This window comes from Dermacentor albipictus, chromosome 6 (assembly GCF_038994185.2).
Source record: "Dermacentor albipictus isolate Rhodes 1998 colony chromosome 6, USDA_Dalb.pri_finalv2, whole genome shotgun sequence".
In the NCBI taxonomy this organism is placed as follows: domain Eukaryota; kingdom Metazoa; phylum Arthropoda; class Arachnida; order Ixodida; family Ixodidae; genus Dermacentor; species Dermacentor albipictus.
The window spans coordinates 104,280,218-104,292,333 of NC_091826.1; the positions used below are offsets into that span (position 1 = coordinate 104,280,218).

General features: G+C 44.4%; 1 protein-coding gene across 1 annotated transcript; it reads left to right on the forward strand.

Moving 5' to 3' along the window:
- The first annotated feature begins 126 nt into the window (after positions 1-126).
- On the forward strand, positions 127-11,602 carry Exd2 (Exonuclease 3'-5' domain-containing 2). Its single transcript, XM_070541182.1, has 3 exons — positions 127-1,258; positions 7,572-7,813; positions 10,890-11,602. The coding sequence occupies exons 1-3, from the start codon at positions 320-322 to the stop codon at positions 11,518-11,520; spliced, it is 1,812 nt and encodes a 603-aa protein (XP_070397283.1). The 5' UTR covers positions 127-319; the 3' UTR covers positions 11,521-11,602.
- Positions 11,603-12,116: the final 514 nt, after the last annotated feature.

A 12,116-nucleotide genomic window follows, 5' to 3' on the forward strand; every position in this document is an offset into this window, starting at 1 on the left:
TTCACTTGCATTTTCTAACAAATATGCTTACAAATTAATTTTTTGCGTGTGCGCCCTGTGGCAACACCGAGAAAGCTTCAATAGGGAATTTAAATGTAGTGCATCTATCCACTTATACGTTTAATTTGTCATGTTCATTTGTCTACGAGTTGCCGCCTTCCGTTTCTGCCACGTGCTTCTGTTATGGTCGCTCATCAATCGACTCGACGTGCTTGACATCTTTTGTGTCTTGCGGTTTCTTGTCATTTGATTGACGATGCTGCTCCGGACTGCGGACAACGATGATGCCACATTATACTATGGCGTTGTGTAACTCTGGATGCGCGTCATAAGCTCTACCATGGGCACCGGTTCCTCGCATAACCTCGTCGTGCTCGCTGCAGGAGCCGCTGCGTGTGTTGGACTCGGCGCGTACCTGTTCGAAAAGAAGTTGTACAAATACTTGCGTCGCGTGTTTCCCACGAATGTCTTTGTGTGTTCCTCTCTCGATGATTTCAGAGAAGTGGAACCACTCTTTCTGGCGCTGTGTCGCCAGTCCAGCGTCCTGGGGCTCGACTGCGAATGGGTGAGCGTCGGCAAGCAGAGGCGAAAAGTCGCCCTGCTTCAACTGGCTCCGACGAGAGACTTCAGCGTACTTTTGAGGCTCTGCAAAGTGTTTCCAGACGCTGCCGGGGACGTGCACGAACAGTGTCTTTCGACCCTTCCCGAGTCGTTGAGAGACGTGCTCAACGACGACTCCATCATCAAGCTGGGGGTGGCTGTCTGCGATGACGCCGCCAAGCTCCTTCACGACTACGGACTGTCCGTTCGCGGTTGCGTCGACCTGAGACACGTACTGCGTTCTTTTCCCGAACTCCGGCACTATCCCCTCGGCGGGCTGAAGACGCAAGCCCGCACGATTCTCGGCGTACAAGCGGACGACTCCAAAGTGCTCACGTGCAGCAACTGGGAGGCGGAATCGCTTAGCGCGGCCCAAGTCAGCTACGCTGCGGCCGACGTCCTACTTTCCGTGCAGATTTTCGACCAGATAATTCGAGACAGGCTGACGCTCACCTCTTACAGGCCCGGCTGGTATCGCCGGCTCAGGGCTGAAACCCTGGACGCCTGCGAACAGCTCCTAGACGTCCCTTTCTCCAAGCCGGGAAGGAACTTGATCGAAAACGGCGCGTCCGCTGTACCCACAATGCCGAAGAAACTAGGCTGCTTTCGGTCGTATATGACGCGCAAGACTCCGCTTTACGACAACTGCATGTTACAGGTAAAGATTTCAAGGCGAGAAGCTTAAACCAACCTTGCTAAACTGATCTTAATGCCCTACTAGGAAGTGGTAGGCAGCACTTCGAAGCAGTCATATTAAGTTTGAAGGTTGGTACAAAGAAGCTTCATCGTGTACCACAATTTCTCACAGTTGAAGTAAAATCCAAGTTTATTAATTAGTTTTAGTGGAAAGTGTATACATACATACAGACGTGGGGGAGACTCAGGCATTCAGTGTAAGGCTTGTGTTGTGGTTTATAATGGCATGGACGGTCAAAGTGTCGACGAACTTCGTGATTGGCTATAAGGCACCCGTCTGGCACAATTATTGTACCCGAATCGCTGTCGATCAGACACTCCCAAATACAAAAGAAGCTATGTTATTGCAAGCACACTGTAAGGACCGTCAATTGGCGCATTGTCGGAAACCACTGTTGGGCAGACATTTATGGTCTGTTCCATTTGCCTACACATTTTAGAGTGCAGTTCTTGGACGCCCATTCCTGCGGCAAGCGTCGAGGCTGGAGTAACCGAGTGAATGAGCACAGCAAAGGATGAAAGACTGTGATAGCAAAGAGAGCATGAGGAGGAAAGCGGAGGAAGAGGGTATGCTGAAAGTGTGAGAAGAAAAGCATAGTGCCATGCAAGACGAGCTCTGCGGCGACAATGGCTACGAGATGGCGCTAGAGTAGCACGCATCAGACCTATGGAAGTGCTGTATGAGCAGAGGTCTGTCTGTAGCAGCTGCTTCTCATGATGGTCTGTCTGTGGTGGCTGTTTCTCACACGCTGCTTCTCGCGATCTCCCGATTAGCAAGGCAGTCATGCCACACTTCGCTCCATTTGCAACGTGTCACACAAGACCGACTGTCCGCATCAGGCAATATATCACGAAATGAAAACACGTATAGAGCTGCACTCAAATTTCGCATTAGGGAGTATCGTAATCGTCTGAATTTTTGTGTCACAAATTCACTGCACAGTGTCAAACTCGTGAAGCACCAGTTCACAAGTGCAGCCATAGCGTAATACTAAGTCCTTGTGGAAACAAACACAAAAGTGCCATTGCGGTGCAAGTTTTCTGCTTCTACGTTTGCATCTTGCTCCTTTCATTTCTGGCATTGTCCAGCATGTGCTGCGATTGCATTGGCAATGCCCATTTTTGGCAGATTTGAATTCTTTCCAGCACTCCAACAGCACAGAGCAGTATAACAGTAGTTGTAGTGCTGGCACGTAACCTGGTCAGATGGAAAGAATTGGTCGCCTCAATATTGTGAAGAGGTTGAATGAGAATACATTGAAGTCGATTTTAAACACCTTTTCTGCCTGGCTTGGTACATACCCGAGGATCATGTACGAACACGGGCTTCCCTCATGGACATGGGTGCCGTCGTTGCCCCTTAGCGGCATTTCTGTCAACAGCACACTCCCATTTCTTGCCATGTCATCTACTGCCATAATACCAGAAAAATTGTCTGCTGCTTTGTCACTGCATGACATCGGCACGGACTGTCCCAGCAGGGCAGAAAGTTCAGGAACTGGGCCTAAACTGATCTCTGCCTTCTTGTGCTTGTCCGTTTTTGGGCATAATCTTTTTTCCAGGGTATGAAGGGTACAAGTTAAGGTCAGGATTTTCTGTTTTTAGTTTCCTAAAGTTTGGTAAACTTTTCTTGATTCTTATTTCTAGTGAGAAATTAGTTGTCTTCTTGTGTGCGAATATCTGGACCACTAATTTTGCAGGTGCTGGAACTTACTGTATAATTGCAGGTCTTGGTCTTCAGCACTAGTTATATTCAGTACACAGAATAAAGTTTTCGAGAAAGCTGTCTAGCTAGGGCACAATGGTTTATGGCACTGACTATGGAGGAACATAGTGAGTACATTTGGCATTCTAACGCAAATCCAATATGTCCTTATCGTCAATAATATGTGGGTACAGAGCTCCAATGTATAAAGCAGAAAGATTGACATATGTAGCTGTCATCCCACATAACCATCAGTAAATTTGCCCAGTTTATTCCGCAGCATGAAAACTGCAAGACCTGGTCCTGCAAGACCTGGTCTATGTTGCCCCCACTGCGTACATTGGTGCCTGTCACATTGGTGTCACAGCAACCCGCCGTGGTTGCTCAGTGGCTATGGTGTTAGGCTGCTGAGCACGAGGTCGCGGGATCGAATCCCGGCCACGGCGGCCGCATTTCGATGGGGGCGAAATGCGAAAACACCCGTGTACTTAGATTTAGGTGCACGTTAAAGAACCCCAGGTGGTCAAAAATTTCCGGAGTCCCCCACTACGGCGTGCCTCATAATCAGAAAGTGGTTTTGGCACGTAAAACCCCATATATTATTATTACATTGGTGGGCAAAACAGACACAGAAGAGAGGGGGGAAAAAAAAGTCAACATTGCTTTGGTGGCAGGCTGATGTGCAGGCATCACTTCGCCTTGCTTCATGCATCGGAAAGCATGGGAGCTGACTGCTGCTTACCGATTGTTATCTTGGCTCCCTGTTAAATCTGCTTTCACTGACCCTTGTCAGTCAAAACTGAATTCCCCCCTGCTCCAAAAGAAAGAAAAGCAAGAAAACATCTATTTACTTTTTTCTGTATTGTTTTTTTGTTGTTGTTGTTGTTTGTTGTTCTTGGTTTATACTGAGGACACTGAATTCTGTGTACAAGACAATTTATTTTTCAGGCAATTCATATTAATTCAACACTGGACGCATGGTAAAGTATAATGGATATGCAGTTGTGAAAGTGCATTTTTTAGAACTTGAGAGAGTGACTCTTAGGTTTACCAAGCATGAAGTTACATTAACCACGAGTGCAGAGGCGTAGCTGGTGGCAGTGGCATGAAGAGAAAGCTACTAGCTTCTGAAGGGAAAGAGAAATTACGAGGCTGAGATGGTAGCTGTGCATGAAGTTGAACACAATGGTGAGGCTGTAAAAATTCTAGGAATTTTACGTGCCAAAACCATGATCCGATTACGAGGCACACCGTAGTGGAGCAAGATTAATTCTGACCGCCTAAAGTTCTCTGTCGTGCACCCCAAATCCAAATACCACAAGCAGTTCTGCATTTCGCCGCCATCGAAATGCACCCACCATGGCCAAAGTTGCACCTGCGCCTTCAAGCTCAGCAGCTCAACGCCATAGCCATATAAGATATTGCGGCAGGTAGTCGTGAAACTTAAAGAGAGGATGACCAGTGCATTGCAATGCTTGTGCGGGCAGCTTGAGGTGCAGTGAGGGATGAAACTATGGAGCGATTGGGCAGAAAAAGAATGAAAAAGACAAAGGCTGGTAATACTGCTGTCATTTTCTTAATCTTCGTTTTGTACACATATTTACATCCAAGCACTTGCTTTATTTTTTTTTTCATAACTGTGAGGACTAGAGGGGCAGGTTGCTTAGATTTGAAGCTAATAAAATATAGCTATGTATAATAAAAATGAGAACTTCGTGGTTGATCCGGCGGAAATGCATTGGCATTAGCCCGTTTCCCCTCGGCCTATGCCCGACGCATAGCAGGGTGCACCTCACACTTAGCCCGCTATGCTTCTGCATCGCCTGCTAATCGACGTTGTTGTTCGTCCTCTGACTATGCAGCACGCTTTTGGCACAACAGCTTTTGTAGCCAAATTAACCTTGCGAGCTTCCTCTGATTTAGCCTAACCGTCTCGTGGCATAACCGTCTCATTGCCTCAACCTTCTTTCGGTGACATTCCTTGGCACGCCTCTCCATACGGCTAGTTGATGGCACTGCATCCATCTTTACCTAATCAAAAACATGTGCCTTCACAAGACATGTCTGGACCTGTCGAATGCCACAAGCAATCTGTGAAGTCTGCCACAGTGTGCCACAGTGCGATTCCCTCTTCCCTGGTGGTCTGCCAGCTGTGAGCGCTAAGCGTGATGTCACACGCTACCTGTATTAGGGGCTCCTGAGGTGTGATGTCACACCACCCTCTCCCTCTTTCATCTCCCTCCTTTGTCCCTCCATCGCACAATCCCCCCCCACTGTTTCCTCATCACCTACACCAGGAGGTGATCGACGGATGCTGCCAGTTTTTTTTTCATCATGAGCATTCTAATGTCGATACACTGAGACACCTTTCGATATATGGATATGAAGAGGCACTGAAAAGTCAACAGTTGAAATTGTAAGGACAGCTATCGTATGGTAGCTAAATTGCTGCTTGCCATCTCTGCGCTTATTTATAGTCGCTGATTTGAAGCAGCATCCTTTATGTCGCTCGAGGTGCTGTTTTCGGCAGCCCTGTTTGTCACACTTCACAGACTAACACTGTGACTACCACATTAAGAAACCATGCAGGTGTTTGCATTTTGTAACGGGTACAGCCTCGCTGTCATCTACCCTTCATTTGTGCTGGAAGGAAACCCTGAATATATGAACAGGTGAAGGGTTTCATTCCAAACTTTCGTTATGAAATAAAGAGCCCCCAGTACTCTGAAAAGCGTCTGGAAATCCGGGCACTGCTCTGGCCATGGTTGCCAACTGCTACACAGGGTGCTCAAATAAATGTTTCTTTGTGGGTGCGGTGTGCGCTGCATAGAAGTGTGTTGTACGCATGCCACAACCAGGCGGCACCTCATGCGGCCTGTCTTGAGTTGGGAATGCTGCAATTTTTGTATAATTTACCCTGCACTTTGCCTACAATACTTTTTTTCATCGCACTTTTCCATTTGCTGTAAATGGTGCTATGCAAACATATTGCGGAGACCATTACACGCATCATGTTGGTACGTCGGAGTATAAATCCAGAAGTAGGTAAAGATATGGTCATCTCCATGAAGCTTTAGGGTTTAAGAAGGCGCATGGATTCCAGAAAAAAAAAAAACATTTTTGTTGGCTGTTGGGACGTAACATTTTCATGAAATATTCAACCTTGTGTGCACATGGCAAATATATAATTCGCGTTTCTAAATCAATCCATGCAAAAGTTAAGTTTTTTTTTTGTGTGTGTGCAATAAGCTTGAGATGTGAGCTGTAAGAAAAGTGCTGCAGCAAGAGAGCTGAAATTGAGGAGGTATGTTTTTCAATGTCTAAAACGTTCAATTTGGCTTTTTTAATTGTTTCTATTTTAGATGAAGTCGCAAATTTCTAAGGTTGCAACTTTGCAAGAGTGTATATTTGTTGGTGATTACTACAAGATTTCAAAATGTTACCAGGTCCTAAAACACTATATCGTAGTGCTTCTACACACTCTCTCTACCATTCAGGCAAAGAAAAAAAAAGTGAGTTACTAGCAGAGAGACTGCTGCTCCCAAAATTTGCAAGAAAAACATGAGAAACTAAAAGGCAATGATACACATTTCATGCTACAAAACCAGGCTGCTTTCTCGTAAAGCAGAATTGAAGGGCTTGTTTTTAGCAGGACAGCAAGCTGGAAAGAGTCGTTTTCAAGTGAGACCAAAATAGTGTGGCTCTGATGAGCAGTTTTGGAATGGTGAACAGAACAAAGAGGGCCATTCTCACCACTTTCATGAGCAAATCTGTGTTTCATAGGCTAAATGCCTTCTTTCTCTCAACAACGCATTGTCTTGTGCTAGGTTCCTTTTTTTTTTTTGCCAGATGCACAGTGTGTAGATAAAAAAAATATTGAAAATGAAAAATTTTGTTTTTCTGCGATATCTTTTTGTCTCGACGACCCATGTCCCTAAGATGCTAGTGAGAGGGCAAACATCAGCAAGAAACATTTGGAAGATTGAAACAAGACGGAAGGTCATGTGAAGACGGAGGCTTGAAGTGGTCTAACTAACTTCGTCAGGGCAGAAACTGCTTTGAGTTGCTGCCCTGACGAAGGCAAGTCCCCTTGTTGAAATCCTGGCTCCAGCAAAATTCCTTGTCCCACCACTGTCAAGTTTGAAAAATTGGTGTGACATAAGTAGAGAAGAATCCGTGTGACATAAATTCAATATTGGTACACAGCCACTGGATAACGTAGGCTATGGTGTTGGGCTGCTGAGCGCGAGGTCGCTGGGTCAAATCCTGGCCACGGCGGCTGCATTTCTATGGGGGCAAAATGCGAAAACACCCGTGTACTTAGATTTAGGTGTACGTTAAAGAACCCCAGGTGGTTGAAATTTCCGGAGTCTTACACTACGGCGTGCCTCATAATCAGAAAGTGGTTTTGGCACGTAAAACCCCATAATTTAATTTTTTTGGATAGCGTACTTATGTGCTTACAACAGACCGCAAGTAATGGAGATTAATCATTCGTCATTGTTGTGGTTGGAAAACGAAACTACGTCCGCAGCATTTCATTTTCACCTTGCTGTGCCTGTATTTGCAGGCACCAGATGGTGAACCACTCAGCAGCTGCAACTACAAGAAGGTCCAGTGGTACATTGACAAGGGCTTGGGAAGAATCGTCTCCCGCGATGACGAGCCACTAGCTGTGCAGCTGAACTTTGAGCCGTCCAACAGGCCAGTGCTTGACAGCCAATACTACACGCAAAACAAGGACAACCTGTGCGTTGTCTGCAGCTCGACGCGGTCTCTTGTCCGCAAGAATGTTGTTCCCCACGAGTACAGGTAAGAGCTCCTGGAGCGTGCCAGAGTGTACGCTTGGGCAAGTTGGTTCGACATCATCATTAGGATTAAAAGAGCGCAAAATGACAAGACCCCGGACAATGCGCGTCTTTCTTTGTTTGGTCTCCCATCATTTTGCACTGTTTTAATCCCCAGTTATTCTGGAGCATTGTTTCCCTCCTTGACGGTGTGCTTTGTGATGGAACTCTTGTACGTGTCTGCAGTTAAACAGAGTCTCTTGCCTAAAAAAATTTTCCCTTTGTTAGTACAGTTAATGATTCCTGGAACACAATTGGACACTCTCGTTCTGGCTGTGTCGTGGGATGTTACTCATAAAAAGGAAGGACTGTTCTTACATGGATGTTGTAAGGAAATGGTGAGGTCACAGGCTAGGCAACCCCATAAAACCAAGTGTAGTTATACATTGTGATGTTCGTTTCCTTAAAGAGGCACTCAAAGAAAATTTCGAGCTGTATTAGTAAGTTACCCTTCTACAGTACCCAAAAAAGTCACTCTTATTGTGAGAAGGGGCTTGGTAAGAGAGAAAAGAGACATAAACAATGTTTTATTAGAGTTCCTGCACTAGCTTTCCATGACATCATGGATTTTTACAGCGTTTGCTCAGGCCTAGTGTTTCTTTATCAGTAAGCATAAACTAAATTGTATTTTGGAAATGCCAAAGACTGAACTTGGCAACATTCAAAAAATTTTATTCAGCAATAATGGTACAAATGTGCAAACTTTCTTTTAAATTTGTGGCTTCACGTCAACATACCAGCACTAGGATTTCAGTGCGAAATTCAAGAAGTTCAGTGCCACGGAAGCTTTAGCTCGGGGCTAGCTCCGACACTGCCTATTCAAGTACATACATGTAAAATGCAGAAACACTTTTATAAGGCAACCCCTGGACCAACTTGAATGAAATTGTTGCATTTGAGAGAAGAAAAAAGGTTTTATTGACTGTAGGAAGCAAAATATTTAATGCTTTGAATTCTTTACTTTGCATAATTAATGAGCGCTAAAAACAAACCCGGCATGAAAGAAAGGGAGGGTGGACACAAGACAAGTGCCACTCTAAACTGTTTGTTCCACAACGTCGTCATGAAATACATAAATGTGATACAGGCATGCATTTGTACATTAATCAAAACAGCAAAAGTGTGACTATGGGACATATGTATTGAATTCCTTACAAATATTCATGCAAATTGGTATGCTAAAAGAAAGTTAAAATACAAAGTTTACAAATGTGTAACACTGCACACAGAAAAAAAAGCTATCACTGTTTGATAAATTACATATGTTAGAGCATCTAAAGCAGACAAATTTGTTACATGAATTAGCAGCTTACATTGAATTATTATATTTATGAGGGTTTTACAGCAGCCCTGCTCACAAATTAGTGGCATTATTTTAGGGCAGTGCCCAATACAACAATTTTGTCTGCTTTAGAAGTATTATTAAATGCAGTTTACAGAATTGTGATATCTCATTTTTATTGTAGAGTTATGAATTGTGAACTTGATACATGGGATTTTTCTTAAAGAATTTCACAATTTTTAACAATTCGCATAACTAATAATCAGTTGTGAAATATGCATGCTAACTATATTACTTCTAATGCTAATGACATGTTAGGATACCGTTGAAATAATTTTTCTAGTGTTCCTGCTTCTGCAAAACTGACTCTGCAAAACCCTCGTTCGCTCAAAGCTAGATTACGCATCTGCCATTTGGGATAATGTTCAAGCATCATTAACCTTTACTCTTAAAGTGATTCAAAATCGAGCAGCTCGCTTTATTTTATCTAACTATTCCCGCCATTCCAGTGTAACATATATGGAAAAAAACCCTGCATCTCCCAGATCTTTCATTACGCCGCAGATGTGCTCGCCTTTGCCTATTCCACAAGGTTTATCAATCCAATCACATGCTGAAGAAACAACTTCTCACCTCACCTTTATATATTTCATCCCAATCTGGCCAAAGATATAAAGTTTCCGTCCAATCCTGCTGAACAAACAGGTACCATGATTCTTTTTTACCCCACACAAGTGTTGACTGGAACCACCTTCCTGCTTCCATCATTCACATCACAGATACATCTTCATTCAAAACAGCAGTCTACCATGCTATCACAGCATTTTTTCTTTATATAATCGTCTGCATAATATTTTGCTTTGTTACCACTCCTTTCTATAGTGCCTTCGGACCTTGAAAGTATGTATGTATCACAAATAAGTAAAATAAATAAATATGTTTTGGAAAATTTATGGCATAAATAAAGAATTCACCTTCTACAGCTACTAGATTTCGACTGTTTTTGTTAAATACCACAAATCTTGTGAAATTCAGCGCGGTGGTTGCCGAGAAAAACTATTTCTCAATTCTGATGTATTTGGATAGGAGCCCCTTAGCCATAGCTTCCTCTTAAGGCACAAATATAGCCTTGCATCTCCTCCGGCATGCCATATATGTCACACAGGCGACACCCGGACCACCAAAACTTTAATCCCCGTACAGTTTGGCACGTTGAAGGTGGCCTGCAGCAGCGTGGCGATTAGCTGTTGCTGCAGCGCATGATCGCGAGCACTAACTCAGTGCACCCTCTTCAGTATTGGAACTGTGGGCCAGCATGCTACAGCCCAACCAAGCTAAGGCACGACGTGCTCTGGTCTAGCAACTAGAGCCCGAGATAAGACATGCTCTATTGCTGCGCTGGCTGCATCAAAGCGTTTTGAATTCCGTCAGTTATTTTGCCTGCACCATGATGCTAGCCTGTGTACAGCATCCACTTTTCGCCAACATAAGCGTAACTGCGTGGTGCATGCCTACATTGTGTATCCGCACATTTGAGCCTCATTATGAAAGGCGGTGCCAATGTCTTGGAACAGAGCAGGTGCACTGGAAATGCTTACCATGCACTGGAAAATTCCAGCGCTGTGTGGAACTGTTGTTTTGAGGATTGTAAGAAAGGTGGGCTTTGCAAGGCAAATTTATTGTAACCAAGGTGTCTACTGCTGAATACCACTGCCGTAATGAAGGAAAAACTGAACCGTGTCCTCTTTCACATTTTCAGGAAATATTTTCCAGAGATCATGAAGAACCACATATCGCACGACATCCTGCTGCTATGCCTCCACTGTCACCAGATCAGCAACCTAAGAGATGGAGCACTTCGCAAGACACTGGCCAAGGAATGTAATGCACCCATAGAGAGCGGGGATGTAGGAAAAGTGAGAGACGATCATCATCTGCGGAAAGTGCGTTCGGCCGGACGTGCTTTACTGCTAGCACGAAAAACGCTTCCCGAAGACAGAGCGATAGTTCTCGAGAATGTCCTCGAGAAGCACTTCGGTGTTGACGAAGTTACCGACGACATCATTAAGACAGCTTCGGAAATGGACACAAGGATTTACAATGAGGAGTTTGTTCCACATGGCTTGAAGGTTGTGGAACATTTCAAGAGCACAAGTGGACTGGTCAGCTTTGAGATGAGGTGGAGGCAGCACTTTCTAGACTCCATGAAGCCCAAGCACATGCCGGCACTATGGTCCGTAGACCACCATCGTGAGGTGCTGGCGTTAAAGTATGCTCAAGGCAGGGCAAAGGATGCAACCCTGTCGGAGATCGGCATCACTCAGGAGTTTGTAGACAGTGTCCTAGAGAAACTTGGTGTTGCTGCAGAAGACTTGAAGAAGAAAGACTGATGACACAGGGACACTCTGGGGTTGAAAGGGACCATTGTTACGCTTATTCCTTTGGTTGCAGATAAAGTGAGTATCTACTCTAGCTACACTGTGATCTGAGCAAGTTTTTAAGGTGTCATGGCAAAAAAAGAAAAAGGTAAGAATTGAATGGGAAAAAATGAGAAGAAATGAGCGACTGAAGTGTGTAGTCGCATATAAAGATTTCATCGATTGCAAAGTATTTCTGCATATAATCTGCACTGATTACAATTTTTTAGCAGTAAATGCTCGTGATCTTTTTTGTCGTTCTTGCCTGTTCTATACAAACTTTCTGTTGTCATGAGTACCACCTATTAGTCAATGCCATGTAAATGTGCTGTGGACCTCTCATTCCTTTTTTTTTTCACGCATTATGTTTGACTACTATGCACCTGAGCTGTGTAAAAAGCTGTGAAGGAAAGAAAGAAAAGATTTTCTTCCACATTTAAACCCTTCAGCATGAATTCATTTCGAAGCCCACCATGCCGTGTGAACCACCCTCACAATGTTGCTCTTCCCATCTCTCATCTTTCTGTCCCCTCTCCTCCTTGACCAGGCTGCTGACCACTAGGCAATTA